At 38.0% G+C, this 18,872-nt stretch overlaps 1 protein-coding gene and 1 long non-coding RNA gene across 3 annotated transcripts; both read right to left on the bottom strand.

Annotated features, from left to right (window-relative positions):
* Nucleotides 1–749: 749 nt before the first annotated feature.
* Nucleotides 750–10,465, bottom strand: LOC125665852 (uncharacterized). 2 transcript variants are annotated; one of them, XM_048898760.2, is made up of 5 exons: nt 9,522–10,465; nt 6,980–8,788; nt 6,446–6,575; nt 2,792–2,935; nt 750–1,205 (listed from the first exon to the last, which is right to left on the bottom strand). In XM_048898760.2, the coding sequence occupies exons 1-5, from the start codon at nt 9,952–9,954 to the stop codon at nt 1,160–1,162; spliced, it is 2,562 nt and encodes an 853-aa protein (XP_048754717.2). In that variant the 5' UTR covers nt 9,955–10,465; the 3' UTR covers nt 750–1,159. The 2 variants fall into 2 exon arrangements, with proteins under 2 accessions (XP_048754717.2, XP_048754718.2); XM_048898761.2 differs by having other exon boundaries at nt 8,907–9,650.
* Nucleotides 10,466–13,909: 3,444 nt separating this feature from the next.
* On the bottom strand, nt 13,910–14,875 carry LOC130050739 (uncharacterized). Its single transcript, XR_008798993.1, has 2 exons — nt 14,622–14,875; nt 13,910–14,265 (listed from the first exon to the last, which is right to left on the bottom strand). It is a non-coding gene; the product is annotated as an uncharacterized LOC130050739 (long non-coding RNA).
* Nucleotides 14,876–18,872: the final 3,997 nt, after the last annotated feature.

The raw sequence follows: 18,872 nt of genomic DNA, 5'->3' as shown, positions 1-18,872 counted from the left end.
TAGGCGGGGGTCTGGGGGCCGCCCAGACGCTGAGCACATTTTGTGCACACTGAACACGTTTCGTGCAAAATCCTTGATTCTAGGGCCTTCTAAGATGTTACTTGACTAACTCATTCTAAAAGAAAGATTTGGAATGCTTTTTAAGGGAGGTATCATGTTCTTAGTTATTGGAAACAACATAAATTCTAATGAACTTTAAATTTTAATTTTTTTTGGCTCAAAAGTTGGAGGAGGCAGCTGCCTCCTCCGCCTCCATGTAATTTACGGCCCTGCTGAAATAATTACGATTTCATCTGAGAATTCCGAATAATTCCAAAATAGTTATCGTTGATCAGTGTCTGTTAAAAGCTTTTCCATGAACATTACAGGGCTCTCTCTCTCTCTTCATCTTTGGAACGTTTGATCCTATGTAAATTTATCTATGAAAATAATTCTGATACAATGCATTCACATTTTTAACAACCTCTCCGATGTTTGTGTTACCTTAACGATAAAGTACACATTGTCGCTTGTTCATCGGACGTCGGATTTCAGTGATACAGCCCAAAACACGTAATGAACCATTTGTTTGGTACCCGACCTTGTAGATGAGGATAAGAGCCTTCTCGCGCTGTATTCACGGACTGGCCTTGGAGGTCATTCTTAGATGTCGATCTATGTCTAAAGAGCGATCTTGACGAGACTTTTTAGTCGGTGTATTATAATACGTGGTATTGGTTTACTGTTCCTGTGATAAGAGAGAGAACTCGTACAATTGTAGCAGATTATATTTGCAAAAGTAGGGCATAGAATTAGAGTTATCTTATCTTCTTTTGATGTATCATGGTAACATTAAGGGTTTCCGTTGTAATTGTTAAATATGGTAATCAAAGTGAAGAAAAAAATGTATTTATAAACTCGGCTGACGTTAAATTGTTAACCTTTATTTAACTTAGCACAATTAGCTGTGTTATACACAATGGCTGGAAGGCAATAGAGAGAAGATCATAAACGACTTTCACTCTTTTAAAACAACTGCACGGTCATTTGCTAAATGTTGAGACATATCGTGCAGAAAAACGTTCATTATTGGCGCATTCGCTGTGGAGGTTAAAAATCTAACACATGATTTCCAGGTTCGTCACGTGATTTCCAGGTCGTCACGTGATTCCCAGGTTCGTCACGCCTCACTTTTTCCTGTCTCCACTCCATCTACCTGGAACAGCCTAAAATTTCACAATAACGCGTATCAGAGCATGGTCCTTATAAATGAGAAGTAATACTAAGTAATCGTACTAACTATGTCACGAGTACATTATTTGACCCATTCTAAGGAATGCTCAAAGTCGTTTGGACAAGTTCATTAAATTTGAAACAAAGCAGCACCTGTGTGAAACCTAAGGCGCGTAACATACGTATCGACAAAGCGCCAGTCATTATTAAGTATCAACGGAAGTGCGTGTCAATGGTGGGCGGGGACGACATAAAGAACCCTTCCCATCACACATTTTCAAGCTCTTTTGGCAAGCGGAAAACAATCTCCAATGAATTTCAGTAATCTCCATGTTTATATGAAAGGTAAAGATAACGAAGACTGATCAATCTCATAACTCCTATAAGCAATACAAAATAGATAGTAGGGCAAACACGGACCACTGGACACACCGGAGGTGGGATCAGGTGCTTTGGAGGAGTAAGCATCCCGTCGACCGGTCACATCCGCCGTGAGCCCTATATGTTGATCAGGCAAACGGAGTAATCCGTAGTCAAAATGAGTGTGCCAAGAACGGCCTAACAATCGGTATGAAACACATCAGACAGCAATTGACCCAATGATTAAAATATCTGTTTTGCCTTGTGCGTGTACCTTTATCCTCCGTCTACCACAGCAGTGTAGTGTATGTTACGCTCATTGTTAGTGTAGTGTATGTTACGTTCATTGTTAGTGTAGTGTATGTTACGCTCATTGTTAGTGTAGTGTATGTTACGCTCATTGTTAGTGTAGTGTATGTTACGCTCATTGTTAGTGTAGTGTATGTTACGTTCATTGTTAGTGTAGTGTATGTTACGCTCATTGTTAGTGTAGTGTATGTTACGTTCATTGTTAGTGTAGTGTATGTTACGCTCATTGTTGGATTCAGTCTTCTTTTTTCGCATAGCATACTTAATATTGGTTTTCAAGGTGAAATGTAAGATTCAAGGTCATGAAAAGGAAATTCCGAGAGCATACTATATGAGCCACATCGATTTTTCGGGAATGGTTCATTAATTGCATAAATACCCTGCCCGGGGCGCGTTTTACAAAAGAACTTGCGACTTACGACCAACTTTACATACTGGAATTTTCCAGTTTATTGTAAGATCATTCACTCCAAATGAAAAATATATTTTTAAAAATGTTGAATGTTAAGCCTTAGAAAAGTTTTACTTCATTCATTCAAAGTAATAACTATGTAATACAATTTAATGTCGTATAAGTTGTTTTGTAAAATTGGTTTAGAAAGTCATACGTGAAAACTTATCTGTTAGGGTTGGAATGTCTGAAACTTTTGGTTTGCAAGACTGAATGCGCTTGGTACATGTATAGAATTTTAATTACTCATGTAGAAATGCTATTTCAAAGAAGGAACAAGAGAGCACTTCTTGGTTGTTGCGAAGGGGTGTTCTAGTTTGCGAAGTCCTTTTTCATGGGACAAGACAATACTCTAACATGTAGTCTGCCAGGTTCAAATTTGACTGAGACTCGCACATTAAGAGCGTTATGATATATATTGACGAGACTCAATGGGTGTTAACATGTACAAGTTCTCACGTTTTCTTGTTCGTCATGAAGATATCCCGTGAAGTCATCAATTTAGTAGTCCGAATTGGTTCTGTATTTCGAATTTCCTCAGTTGTGGTGTTTTCGGAGAAAGTTTTAGGAATGTACAGTAATTGTGGAAACTCGACATGACCCCTGTAAAAGAAACATGCGTTAGACTCCATATAAATGCTATATTTCTGTGACATTTGTTTAAAGCCGTCCACATTGCATGGAGTTCAAATAAAGCATGGGTCCTGCTCATGTCAATGAAATTTGTGTTGTGACCTTTCTCATCAGATTCCTTTACCTTTATTTTCTTGTTACTAGATATACGTCCCGTTTGAGAATCCACACTCACAGAAATTCACCAGGGGTAGGCGAAGTGCCAGAAATGTTGACTACACATGGCGCTTACGGCGTGTGGTTAGAATAGGTCCTCATTACCCTTTGCTTGTCGTGAGGGGCGACTAAATGGGGCGGTCCTTCGGATTAGACCGCAAAAATCGAGGCCCTGTGTCACAGCAGGAGTGGCATGATAAGGATCTCTCGCTGCTGAAAGACCGTAAGCGCCGAGCATATACCTTCTTCACCGGCTATGGTGTGGTCTCCATATAAGTGAAAGATTCTCGAGTGGGACGTTAAACAATACATAACCAACCAACGGCCGTAACAGTGAGGTTTCCGTATTGTTTAAAAGTCTACCTTAATATTGCAGTTATCAAGATACCTCATGATATTTCGGGTTTGTTTTTTTTTTAATATTGAGCTTTGACCTTCTCTGTAATTACAATGATATTCTGCTTCACACCAAACTAGTAAGAGAATTAATGAAATATCAAACTTTAGAATATCAACTCTCTAAAATCCTGGAGTTAGTCTGCTACCCTTCATCTACGACGTATATCTATTTAACTCCCAAAACTGTGCATTACGTCCTCCTCCTCAACTCTGTGCTTATGAATGTGCGTGCGTTAATGTGTGCTTATGAACGTGCGTGCGTTAATGTGTGCTTATGAACGTGCGTTAATGTGTGCTTATGTACGTGCGTGCGTTAATGTGTGCTTATGAACGTGCGTGCGTTAATGTGTGCTTATGTACGTGCGTGCGTTAATGTGTGCTTATGAACGTGCGTTAATGTGTGCTTACGTACGTGCGTGCGTTAATGTGTGCTTATGAACGTGCGTTAATGTGTGCTTATGTACGTGCGTGCGTTAATGTGTGCTTATGAACGTGCGTTAATGTGTGCTTATGTACGTGCGTGCGTTAATGTGTGCTTATGAACGTGCGTTAATGTGTGCTTATGAACGTCCGTGCGTTAATGTGTGCTTATGAACGTGCGTGCGTTAATGTGTGCTTATGAACGTGCTTGCGTTAATGTGTGCTTATGAACGTGCGTGCGTTAATGTGTGCTTATGAACGTCCGTGAGTTAATGTGTGCTTATGAACGTCCGTGCGTTAATGTGTGCTTATGAACGTGCGTGCGTTAATGTGTGCTTATGAACGTCCGTGCGTTAATGTGTGCTTATGAACGTGCGTGCGTTAATGTGTGCTTATGAACGTCCGTGCGTTAATGTGTGCTTATGAACGTGCGTGCGTTAATGTGTGCTTATGAACGTGCGTGCGTTAATGTGTGCTTATGAACGTCCGTGCGTTAATGTGTGCTTATGAACGTGCGTGCGTTAATGTGTGCTTATGTACGTGCGTGCGTTAATGTGTGCTTATGAACGTGCGTGCGTTAATGTGTGCTTATGTACGTGCGTGCGTTAATGTGTGCTTATGAACGTGCGTGCGTTAATGTGTGCTTATGTACGTGCGTGCGTTAATGTGTGCTTATGAACGTGCGTGCGTTAATGTGTGCTTATGAACGTCCGTGCGTTAATGTGTGCTTATGAACGTGCGTGCGTTAATGTGTGCTTATGAACGTCCGTGCGTTAATGTGTGCTTATGAACGTCCGTGCGTTAATGTGTGCTTATGAACGTGCGTGCGTTAATGTGTGCTTATGAACGTGCGTGCGTTAATGTGTGCTTATGAACGTGCGTGCGTTAATGAGTATTTATGAACTTGTGTGCATTAATTTGTGCATGTATTAGTTATATACTTATACCCTTGACAATGTTGTTTAAATACTGATCTATATTTTTATTCAACATTGTATGAATGGTTTGAGGGAATAAATGAAATGAAATATGTAGATAGGATTTTAAGAATGTCGCATTTTGATTGCCTACATTTGTTTAAACAAGCCAGGGGTAATTCCTGATACTTGCGATAGAGTGTGTGACGTCACTGGGACTTTTCTCACATAGATATGCTTTGACATCACATTACATTGACATATTTCGTTTATTTTGCACAACATGATTGAAATCTATTACATTTAAGAAATAGTATTTAATACGCCCGCCATCAGACTGTCCGTATTTTGTTGTGGTACTGTCCGTCCGAGGTCATATTTTCCATAACGGATGTATATAGTGTTGAAATTTGGTCACAATTTCTCCCTCAAAAAGCGTAAGAGTGAGTTCGCATTTCAGCTGGATTGATGCACCCAGACCTTCGTTAGGGCTATAAAAAAAAAAAAATTCAAACAGTTTCCCGGACTTTTGTTCATTACGTATACAGATATTTCTCAGTTTAGCCTCAAGTTTCCTCTTGGAGGAATACAAGACCAGTTTGCATTTCAGCTGGATTGGTCCGTCCGTTCGTGTGGCCGTCCGTCCGTGTGGCCGTCCGAGGTTGTGTTTTCCAGACTTTTTTCCGTAACAGATGTATGAGGTTGTGTTTTCCAGACTTTTTTCCGTAACAGATGTATGTACAGTGTTGTACAGCGTTGAAATGATCACAATTACTTCCTCAAGAAGTGTAAGAGTGAGTGGATTGGTGCACCGTGACCTACTTTAGGGCTACATTATAGGAGTAGGTCTAACAGTTCGGATACAGATACGGTCCTAAAATTTTGTCACAAGCTACCTCTCGGAGGAATACAAGTTCAGTTTGCATTTCAGCTGGATTGATGCACCGTGACCAACTTTAAGACTAAAAGCAAGGCAGATAGTTTTCCAGATTTAAACGCATTGCCTGAAAAATAGTCACAACCTTCCTCTCAGAGAAATACAGATTCAGTTTGCATTTCAGCTTAATTGGTGCACCATGACCTACATGTACTTTAAGGCTATTGAATAGATAATATATTCTTTATCGAATAAGGGATGCACGCGGATTGTATTTCAATACAATTACACTATTAGGTTTAACTCCCTGTACACTCCAAATTATAACTTCTTAGAGAAGTAATACAATAACGTCAGATGATCATGAGGTATTGCACGTGCATTCCAATTGTCCAATGAAAATTCACAACACGCTATAAACTCCATTAAGAAAACAAATTATCTATGAAACAAGGCTTGGATTTCTCGAGAAAAACCTAAATCTTATGTTGGAGTTTTCGTTTATTTGAGCAGTCAAAATCTGAGTAAAATCTCAGACCTAAGTCCAAGTTTTTAATTTTGAGAAATCTGGGCCAGATCTATGAAATAAAGATTTAAATCAGTGAAATATCAAATCAGTGATGGAAACTTCAGTACATTTTATAATCAGCAGGTATACATGCCTTTGTCTGGATCTTTTCAGTACATTTTATAATCAGCAGGTATACATGCCTTTGTCTAGATCTTTTGAAGCACAAACAGGCGGATCCAGGAATTAACAACGTCATTAGAATGGCCGCTGCTATAAGTATGTACATAACGGTGTACGATGTCGTTTGTATCTCCTGATTTCCATCATCACCTATTAAATATATACAGTCAAAATAAAATATCTTTCCATGGAATGCTTTCATCTCTACCATTCTGACTGAGCTTATTCCTCTATGATAGTCTCTGAATCGCTCTACTACTCCAAGTGACCCCATGGTGACCTAAAAATGGACGACGCCAGAATGATTTTTCTATCCATATAATTCAATTTTGGTTTTAAAAACAGATAGAGATTATTTTTCTTCAGACTTTTTGTGTGTCCGCTGATGTTAGTGTAAACATGGAGAATGCATTGGTGAAGAAAATTGAACAAATGCTGAACTTGAGTGGGCGGAGTAAACGCACCAAAACAACCGTAATAAAATGTTTCAGGGACTGTAGGAAAACAATTGCACGCCATTATCGTATACATGTAAATAAAAGTTTTCAAGATACCGTGTGTTGTGTTGCACCTATTCTCTGTTTCATCGACTGAACACCGACAAAAGCTGTTTCTGTTGTCATTAGAATAGTAGGTCCCTGATTCATATTCCATGGATTCGTATACACTTTTCGATTCACACATCTTTTGCCTGCAAAAACTGTCGTCACATCTCCTGTCACATGTATACGTGACTTGCCCTACATTGTCCGACTCCAGCAATTGAGTGTCATTGTCAAACAAGAGAAACGTCTCCTTTATCAAAAGCGAGTAGGTTCGAATTTGAGTGTTAGAATTAATCCAAGTATTTAAGACTTCCGACTTTGAATCATTTAATATTGTAATCTCAAAACAGACAGACTGAAAGTAATCCGGAATTCTTGTCAAATTGAAAAGCAGTGACAGTTTTGCAAGTGACCAATTGGAAGCCAACAAATTGGCATTGTCATTTATGTAACATGGCGGATGAAGATAAAGCGGAAGAGCGGTTACCAATGGTATTTCTTCTTCACGCAACTCAATATTCACCGTATTCTTCGTATTTTGAAATGTACACCGGAGTATATAGGTGTGGAAATAATGCGTGGGAGTTTTCTCGCGCGTGGGAACTAGATATGTCACGTGGGCGCTATCTGGTGGTATTTGAATCATCTTTTGCTTGCGATCACAGATAAACTGTACTATTGGTATAGTGTTAATGTCCACTACAGAAACACACAGGGACGACACATTTTCTGCAGAACAGAATCTCTTCAGTGAATAAAGAAACGGGAGGGTGTTGCAAACCGTCGTATTATGGAGTTCGGTTTCGTTACTCACACAGATCGATGACACACAATGGCAAACCTCCACGAGGTCCTCCCGTCCAAAGCACCTGTGGTGTTGTGATAGAAATGTGGTGTTTTCTGAAGCCAGGAAAGTTGTTGGAACGTTGCATCTCTTTCCTGTAAAGCCCATGTAACACTCGCACACCGCGCCTGGCTCTTGTCCCACACACAAACCGTGTTCACACGTGCGTCTAGATTTGGTACACGTTCCCGTTTCGTTGTGTTGCTCAGCGTTTTCATTCAGTGAGATATTACACGTTCTGCCTTCGTAATTTTCATAACAAGTACAACCATATCCGTTGATGAAATCCACACAATCTCCGTGCACGCATGGGTTATCTTTGCATTCGTTGATATTCTGCGTACAGTTGGTTCCTGCGAATCCAGGAAAACAGCGACAGTTCACACCGTCTGTTTCCAGAACACATAACCCGAACACACACGAACCGCAGGTACACTGGTAGTCGTTCACACCGTCAATACACTCTTGTCCCTGTAGGCAGGGATTCGAATTACACTCGTTTACGTTGTGGTCACATTTCACTCCAGTGTAGCCCGGATAACACCTGCATCTCCAGTCTTCCTTTCTCTCTTCTGATTCATCTTGAAATTTCTGCGTTGAGCTGGATATATTGTCATTGTTCATCATCCTGTAGTTGTTCACTATCTTGTAATATGCTGCCATGTCAGAATCAGAAGGCGCCACTACATCCCTCGATGTCAATATTTCACAACTGCCGAACTCGCATGGATTTGAGAGGCATGGGTTTTTGTTTCTTTCACAGAATCTTCCTTCGAAACTGATATCACACACACAATATGGTTCTGTGTTTAGAGGCGAGATACACGAGCCACCATTGTAACACGTGAGATTGGCACATTTGGCACAAGTCGGTCCTGATAGGCCGGATGGACAGACACAGAAGCGCTGACCGTTCATAACTATGCATGTTCCCCCGTTTAGACATTCGAACAGGACACAATTCGTTGGTTTAACTGTAAAAGTAGATGACTATTAAAAATCATTTTTGAAATCATGCGATTACAATAAAACATGGATATTTTTTTTTACATGTAGAATACATACTGTTATTTTATGAGCCACAATATTTACATTTGCCAATGAGTTTCCTTATATGACAATATCAACAAAATCGACATTCAATATTTGATCCTTCCGTGGGGATCCGGGTTAGAATAGGTCCTCAGTACCCCTTGCTTGTCGTTAGAGGCGATTAAATGGGGCGGTCCTTCGGATGAGACCACAAAAACCGAGGCCCCGTGTCACAGCAGGTATGGCACGATAAAGATCCCTCCCTGCTCAAAAGCCGTAAGCACCGAGCATAGCCTAAATTTTGCAGCCCTTCACCGGGAATGGTGACGCCTTCATATGAGTGAAAAAATCTCGAGTGGGACGTTAAATAACACACAACCAACCAACCAGTATTTGATAGCATGAAGTTACCAAGGTTACAGACCAACAACCTTCAAAGATGGTGGTCCAAGGGACAAAACTAAACTTTGGCTAATGTGTCTACAATTTCATATGTTGTACAAGATATTTCAAAGTATTTGGATGATCAGATACTACTGCATGATCGTAAATAATTCCCTTGATATCTGGATGTTGAGATATCGCTATGATACCACTTAAAGTGGATATTTGAATGTTACTCTCTCACTATACCACTTTTGAAATAGATATTTGGATGTTGATATATCACTGTACCATAATAATAATTCCCTCGATATAAGAAAGGGGTGTTATTTATCACCAATTTCACAAACAGCCTTCTTCCCACAGACCGCACCACATAGGACGACTTGTTATCGCAAAGAACGTCATAATACATGTCGTCATCACTCTCCGTGTATGATATGAATATTCCGGAAGTCGGTTTCGACGTTGGTGTACACTGAATTTGATCGTGAAAGTTGACATCAAACAAAACTTCTACTTGCTGACCAATTGGGGCAACGATCTCGTAGTTACACGTTTCGTTCGTGAGCGTCATGTTAGAGAATTCTAGGCTGGATGTGGTTCCTTCCTGCAGGTGATTATTATCGGAGCAACTGTCACCTGTAAAGGTAAAGGTAAACCGGATGTAAGACCAGACTCGATTCTGAACAACAACGCCACATAACGCTGATTGCCTTTTCATTATACAATGTATGTTGAATTATCTCCAAATAAGGAAAAGTAAACCAGTATGTCTCCTCTTCTTCGGAAGAGGAGGGGGGATACGGAAATTATTGGAAATAGATCGACTAGCTCCATCTTATAATGCCCGACTACAAAAAAGCTGCAGTTTTTCGTGGTTTTAATTTATTACTCTACACGGAAAGAAAGTAAGAAGAAATCAGAATGTATATTTTCTGTTCTGACAGTATAGAAATCAAATTTATTATCAAATGATTATTCATTTCCAATGTATGCCAGTCTCCTCTCTCAACATTGAAATGGTTGCCCCTCCCCCTGTACATTAGCAATTTATGGCAACGGATTTTTAGATTGGTAGATACATATTTTTTTTTAGATATATGTACTGTATAATGTAAATATCCCCTTCCGGTAAGAAGTTTACTTATTTGAGTATTAACCGTAAAAAAAAATGGTTCTGTAGAATGTATTAACAGATTACTTACAGTAGCCAGTGCTGAATGTCATGAACAGATTACTTACAGTGGCCAGTGCTGAATGTCATGAATACTGTTACACAGAATCCCAGGGATACAAATATCATGTTCGTCCTTTGTGTCGCGATATACAGCTGTCTTCAGCTGTCAGTCTTGTCCTATCTTATCCAGAGGTATACACCAAGCTCCATGAATAATCCCCTCCATACAGGACAACGACTACCTGATAAATAATCCCCTCCACACAGGACAACGACTACCTGATAAAGTCATTTCCTCCCACGTATCTTGTATCGACGACATACCGTTTTGGTTTTTGACATGCGAGTCTTGTAATTTATATGTGCTCTATTCAATATTTCACCTGTGTGTAATGTAATGTGTGTACATTTACTCAGTTGACCCATGTGTGTTTCAATGAGTTTAGTGTGGCATTTTTTTTTTCAGGAAAAGATAAATTAAGTTTTATTTCTTGCAGAACTTAGGCCTGTAATTAAGCGAGTTGAATCACCACCATTTTAAGCTTCCGACCTTGGTTATTTACTGATGTGTGTTCACACATGTATGTTAAGACAGCTTCAAAGGTCCATTAATTCTATGACTAGTTCACATAGAGTAAAACTACTGTCATGTTATACACGTAAAATAAAACTACTGTCATGTTATACACGTGAAATAAAACTACTGCCATGATATACACGTAAAATAAAACTACTGTCATGATATACACGTAAAATAAAACTACTGTCATGTTATACACGTAAAATAAAACTACTGTCATGTTATACACGTAAAATAAAACTACTGTCATGTTATACACGTAAAATAAAACTACTGTCATGATATGCATGTAAAATAAAACTACTGTCATGATATACACGTAAAATAAAACTACTGCCATTATATCCACGTAAAATAAAACTACTGTCGTGATATGCACGTAAAATAAAACTACTGTCATGTTATACACGTAAAATAAAACTACTGTCATGTTATACACGTAAAATAAAACTACTGCCATGATATACACGTGAAATAAAACTACTGCCATGATATACACGTGAAATAAAACTACTGCCATGATATACACGTGAAATAAAACTACTGTCATGATATACACATAAAATAAAACTACTGTCATGATATACACGTAAAATAAAACTACTGCCATGATATACACGTAAAATAAAACTACTGTCATGATATGTACGTAAAATAAAACTACTGTCATGTTATACATGTAAAATAAAACTACTGTCATGATATACACGTAAAATAAAACTACTGCCATGATATACACGTAAAATAAAACTACTGCCATGTTATACACGTAAAATAAATCTACTGTTATGATATACACGTAAAATAAAACTACTGTCATGATATGTACGTAAAATAAAACTACTGTCATGTTATACATGTAAAATAAAACTACTGTCATGATATACACGTGAAATAAAACTACTGCCATGATATACACGTAAAATAAAACTACTGTCATGTTATACACGTAAAATAAAACTACTGTCATGATATGCACGTAAAATAAAACTACTGTCGTGATATACACGTAAAATAAATCTACTGTCATGATATACACGTGAAATAAAACTACTGTCATGTTATACACATAAAATAAATCTACTATCATGATATACACGTAAATTAAAACTACTGCCATGATATACACGTAAAATAAAACTACTGTCATGATATACACGTAAAATAAAACTACTGTCATGATATACACGTAAAATAAATCTACTGTCATGATATACAGTAAAATAAAACTACTGTCATGATATACACGTGAAATAAAACTACTGTCATGTTATACACATAAAATAAATCTACTATCATGATATACACGTAAATTAAAACTACTGTCATGATATACACGTAAAATAAAACTACAGTCATGATATACACGTAAAATAAAACTACTGCCATGATATACACGTAAAATAAAACTACTGTCATGTTATACATGTAAAATAAAACTACTGTCATGTTATACACGTAAAATAAAACTACTGTCATGATATACACGTAAAATAAAACTACTGTCATGATATACACGTAAAATAAAACTACTGTCATGATATACACGTGAAATAAAACTACTGTCATGTTATACATGTAATATAAAACTACTGTCATGATATACACGTGAAATAAAACTACTGTCATGATATGTACGTAAAATAAAACTACTGCCATGATATACACGTAAAATAAATCTACTGTCATTATATACACGTAAAATAAATCTACTGTCATGATATACACGTAAAATAAAACTACTGTCATGTTATACACATAAAATAAATCTACTATCATGATATACACGTAAATTAAAACTACTGTCATGATATACACGTAAAATAAAACTACTGTCATGTTATACATGTAAAATAAAACTACTGTCATGTTATACACGTAAAATAAAACTACAGTCATGATATACACGTAAAATAAAACTACTGTCATGTTATACATGTAAAATAAAACTACTGTCATGTTATACATGTAAAATAAAACTACTGTCATGATATACACGTAAAATAAAACTACTGTCATGATATACAGGTAAAATAAAACTACAGTCATGATATACACGTAAAATAAAACTACTGTCGTGATATACACGTAAAATAAAACTACAGTCATGTTATACACGTAAAATAAAACTACTGTCATGATATACACGTAAAATAAAACTACTGTCGTGATATACACGTAAAATAAAGCTACAGTCATGTTATACACGTAAAATAAAACTACTGTCGTGATATACACGTAAAATAAAACTACTGTCGTGATATACACGTAAAATAAAACTACTGTCATGTTATACACGTAAAATAAAACTACTGTCATGATATGCATGTAAAATAAAACTACTGTCATGATATACAGGTAAAATAAAACTACTGTCATGTTATACACGTAAAATAAAACTGCAGTCATGTTATACACGTAAAATAAAACTACTGTCATGATATGCATGTAAAATAAAACTACTGTCGTGATATACACGTAAAATAAAACTACAGTCATGTTATACACGTAAAATAAAACTACTGTCATGTTATACACGTAAAATACACGTTCACAAGTTCATTATTGTTTTTGTCAGACCCGAGGTTAGCCATTTTGTACCTCGTGCATTTAAGAATAATAAGTACAGGCCAAGTCCAATGTATTTTACTTAATTAACCCGATTTTATCAAACGTATCGAATCGAAGATCGAAGCAATTAATCGAATATTGAATCCAGCGTTTATATTGAACAGTATCAATATTTTGAATCGTTTCAACCCTTAGGCTACTGTCATAAGGGTTGATATACAGATGTACATGTAAAATAAAATCATTAGCAGATCAAAGAGTAGGATTAGGTTTCTTTGTAAAAGGCGGGCAGAGGAGAGTTGAATGTCCCCGTATTAAAGAGAGGTGAAGGGGTTACAAAGAAAATACAGAATTCTTCATGTATATTCAAAACATCTACAACATACATTCATAAAAAAAATTAATCAGTGTATTAATTACATGTAGTAATACATGTCTCGTTACAACTTGTGTCGGTTTCTGTCATGTGTCCAATGTTGTCAGTTTCGCTAACGAGTATAGACACAACCTGGTCATTACTGCTTGTAATTTGTCCATGAAGGCCAGTCCGAATGCTTCTGTTCTTTACGTGTGGACAACTGCAAACACTTTGGCGTAAAGCACGCAGATCTTTCAGCATGTATTTTCGAAAATTCTGAAGACGCAGAGAGTAGACGAAGACGTTAACACATGAGTTGGTGAAAACAAAAATCCGACAGGTGGCGCTACAATGAAACGCAGGGAGAAGTAATTATATTATCATACAAACATTATGCAGGATCATTGCAACTCGTCGGAACAAGATTTTGTGGGCGTTGTTAATTTCATTCGGTTTCCATATCTTTTAAATTATTTCATTCACATTTGAATATTTTCTTTTTATGGTATTATCACGTGTGCATCTAGTACCTTTATAATGAAAATGTACTCCATTTAGCCATGCCAGCTTGATCATGCGTTTAATATTGGGAAATATTTACTTAGTATGTGTTCACGCCAAACTGGTATTAATCCAAAGATTGAGTTATTCTTTTAAAGTTAACGGTATATAAGGTGTATTGAAATCAAAGAGATATCTTACCCAATGTAAGGACTCGGCCTATCCTTAGAGAGTAATGCATACAGGAAGTAGATAAGGATAGGACACCAGGCAAATAGATAGAATACCAACAACAAGCCTATCAGCGCCGTGGATTTGTTGTCCGAGGTGTTCCGGGTTTTCTTACTCTCCTGCCTGTCACTGGATGTGCATTGCACTACACTTTGCTGATTGCCAATGCGTCTGGCCTAAAGAGAAATAGGAAATAGTCAACACTGCCCCCACGCCGCCGTCATAACTTCAAACATCCATTGGCAAGCACGGGCAGATTTTATCTTAATGGTCTGAGTATGTAAACAATATTGATACACGAGTCTTTATCATTAAGGACATAATTTTAAAACATTGGATAAAGAATAATATAAAATCCCCAGAGGTAAACAGAATATCGCAGAATTATATCAACCAAACCTATTCTTCTAAAACTGCCTAAATCCAACAAATTAAAATTCCCTTCAAACATCCGTGTAATATACATATCTTGAATATCCATACAATAACTTTGGTAAATGATACGGCCAAACTCGATACGAAAGTAGATTAAAAACTATGATAATCCATGTACTATCATTAAAATCCACCTATGACGTCATTCTTTTGTTCGAACACTCAATTATTTTTCAGGAATGGAGTGTTCGGAAAGTAGGTCAACCTTTATACAAGTAGATATAAATGCATGCAACAAAAGGATGAAAAACGTAAGACATGATTAAAATGCACAAAGTTTAGTTTTTATTAATGGATTTTAAGTGGGTCAATGTACTCGTATCACTCCATTCCTTAAAAGCAATGGACCTCGGCCCCTTCGGAGCATCGGTCCATTACTTTTAAGGAATGGAGCGATACTCGTACATTAACCCTTACTTAATGTCATGGGAACTCCTAACTTGATATTGAAAAACATGCAAACCTCGTGAAACATGAAGAAAGCAAAGTTCACGTAATATCGTTCGCCTCTACTATCCACACAAACGCTGTAGCAGACAATAACATCCTATCTAGAAATAAGTCACAAGTTCGGAAAAAAAAGTTATTAAAAGAACGCGTAGAAATGTTGTTTGGTTTTTTTTTTTTACGAGAGAATTGTCATTGCAGACGGTCATGTGACTTTTGTAAAGATGGAAAAAGAAAGAATGCCAGTGGAGTACCACAAATGACCCCCCCCCCCCACCCCCACTTTAGCTGTCGCTTGTGGTCCGTTTTTACTATCCATCTTTTCAAAGAAAAATTGATTTATCTATTATACTTCTTGGTAAATACTAAACACTGATGTGTCTCCAGTAAGTGTTCGGTCCTTTTCCCCTGAAGTATTGGAATATAATGGTAGAAAACTAAGTTTTAAATGATCATCCTTAGCCTGAAAACTACAGAATTACTACCCGAGGTCAATACAGGTATATGAGGTAGAAAGAAAACGTATAATTTTTGTAGATTTTTATTTAATTGATTTTTATGAATTTTATCACCAACACAATATCGTCCACACTTTTGGATATAATTTTCTTTATTACAAAAACGAATTATAATAGAAAAAAGACAATCTTGTGTTCGATATAAACAAAGGCTTTAAAAACCGGTCAACAGAGATTTAACAAAAACAGAGAAACGCGATTTCAGAAGAGGAATAGCTCTTTGTAAAGGAATGTCACAGTAAAACAATAAAACAAGACAGTTTGTAGTTTCACGTGTGTATTCTCACTTTGTATTCCGTCCACCGGAAGTGCAGTTACATGCAGTGGGGTTCACACTTATGATAACAAGATAATGCTAGAAAGATAACTCTAACTTAAAAATAAGCACATACAATTGCATAATGTTACATCTCCCCTGAAATGTAAATATTTACAATATTTTGAATACAGAGTTTCTAATTATAAAGTCTATTAACAACAGCAAGTCTCATTGTTAGTGAATTTCTTACAAACAGTTTCTTTCAAAGGTTCATGATATTTGGTGGTTTGATCACACGTCCAGATCGGGTAGTGTACAAATGAGAGTTGTGGTCAGACTCAGGCATCGATTGTGATATGGGTTGAGTTTTTTGAGTTGTCAGGGTTGGACGTGGGGTGGCTGAGTGAATCGTAGGCGGCAGTGAGTTTTTTATCTCACTTTCTCTAATATGGACAAATTGGTGGTTGTTAGGTGTGGCAAGTGCAAGACATGGATCAACATTTTCAACAGAATTCTCCCCCGTTTTAAGCAATTGACGGCGGTTACGTCGGTATTCACGTCCGTCAGGTGTTTGAACCTGGTATGAGCGAGGATTGTGTATCTGCGTAATGGTAGCAGGTGTCCATATGCCATCACGCCTAAGACGCACTGTTTCACCGGCTTGTAAGGGTTTGAGCGGCTCTGCGATAGATGAATAGTATTTCGCTTGCTTGTCACGGTTTTCAGACAACTGTTTGCGGAATTTCTCATGATTAGCCACATTTGGTTGTAACTGAGCCAGCGTCGACGGTAAGATGGAGCGCAATCTCCTGCTCATCAGAAGTTGAGCTGGAGACAAGTCGGTTTCTAAAGGTGTATTTAGATACTCAAGAATGCCCAGATAGGGATCTGTACGACTCGCCTGAGATTTTGAGAATATATGTTTAATGGTTTGTACCGTTTTCTCGGCAAGCCCATTAGATTGGGGGTGATGTGGACTTGAAGTCTCATGTACGAATCCATACTGCTTGCTAAACTCTCTGAATTCCCCACTCGAATATTGTGGGCCATTGTCTGTAATTAGTTTCTCTGGGATACCATGATGCGAAAAGGTTTTCTTAAGTTTAAGAATAACAGTGTTTGAGCGTGTATCCTCGAGTCTGTTGACCTCAAAATATCTGCTGTAGTAGTCAACTACCAGCACGAAGTCTTGGCCATGCCAGCTAAATAGGTCAGAAGCAAGCACCTGCCAGGGCTGCTCTGGAATACTATGGGATTTCAGGGGTTCCCTAGGGTTGTCATAACGCCTTTCTAGACATGTATTACATTTGAGGACCATATCCTCAATATCAGCCGACATCTTGGGCCAGAATAATATGTCACGCGCTCGTTTGAGGCATTTATTGACACCCATGTGACCAGTGTGTAGGTGACCTAGTATGACCTTTCTAAAGCCTTTGGGTATGAAGATCTTTTGACCCTTAAAGATCATGCCATTAATGACAGATAGTTCATCACGATAATTCCAAAATTCATGCAACTCATTGGGGCAGTCAGCCCGTCGGTCAGGCCAACCATTTCTCACGACCTTGCTTAGTGCTACACATTGAGGATCTGAGTCAGATAAAGACTGAATGTGTTTAAGTTTTTTGTCGCTGATGGGTATGCTAAATATGACGGAATGTATACGTGCATCCATACCCTCTGATAACTCTGGGTAGCTGTCTGATAAGAACTTGCGAGACAAAGTGTCTGCCAACGGTATTTCCTTACCAGATTTGTGGGTTAGCTCTAGATCATACTGATACAACTGAAGCATCATGCGTTGCAAACGTGGTGGTGCAGAGACCATAGGTTTTTTCATAATGAATATAAGTGGCTTGTGGTCGGTCTCAACCATAATACGTCTTCCATAGACATACTGGTGGAACCTTTTGCATCCGAAAAGGATGGCAAATAGCTCCTTCTCTATTTGAGCATAGTTTACCTCCGTTGGTGTGAGTGATTTAGAGGCATATGCTATAGGTCTTCCTTCCTGGAGTAGAGAAGCACCTAGCCCAAATTTTGACGCATCGACCTGTAAGGTTAAGTGCTTGGCCGTGTCAAAATAGGCGAGGACCGGTCCAGGGCTTGAGGTCAAAATGTTTTTAACCTCCTCAAAAGCCTCGTTTTGGGGTTGATCCCAAATGAATTCGACCTCCTTGCTGAGCAATTGCCGCATAGGGGCAGTGATTGCTGACAGGTTTGGTGAAAATTTAGCAAGGTAATTAACCATACCAAGTATTGTTTCCAGCTCACCTTTGTTCTTGGGTGGTTCCATTTCTTTAATGGCTGAAATTTTACTGGGATCGGGTTTAAGACCCTCTACTGATAACAAGTGGCCAAAGTAAGGTACCTCGGTCAAGCCAACGAACAACTTGTCTGCGTTAAGCTTTATGCCAGCTTCGCGTGACCGCAATAGTACCGATTGTAAGTTTCTGTCATGCTCTGCGCGCGTGGTGCCGTATACTAGAATATCGTCGACTAGTGCTGTTACACCCGGTAAGTCCTCGAATGTCTCGTCAATTTTCCTTTGGAATTCGT

This window comes from Ostrea edulis, chromosome 10 (genome assembly GCF_947568905.1).
Source record: "Ostrea edulis chromosome 10, xbOstEdul1.1, whole genome shotgun sequence".
Classification (NCBI taxonomy): Eukaryota; Metazoa; Mollusca; class Bivalvia; order Ostreida; family Ostreidae; genus Ostrea; species Ostrea edulis.
The sequence above is the reverse complement of the archived record's forward strand: the minus strand, read 5'-3'. Positions and strand labels throughout refer to the sequence as shown.

Excerpts from the sequence above, each read along its gene's own strand:
- LOC125665852 (XM_048898760.2), bottom strand. The coding sequence starts at position 9,954 with ATGAAAAGGCAATCAGCGTTATGTGGCGTTGTTGTTCAGAATCGAGTC. Across the intron at positions 8,789-9,521 it reads TCGAGGGAATTATTATTATG|TTAAACCAACGAATTGTGTC; the intron begins GTACAGTGATAT and ends CTACTTTTACAG. Across the intron at positions 1,206-2,791 it reads TTCATGACGAACAAGAAAAC|GCTGTTCCAGGTAGATGGAG; the intron begins GTGAGAACTTGT and ends GTGAAATTTTAG.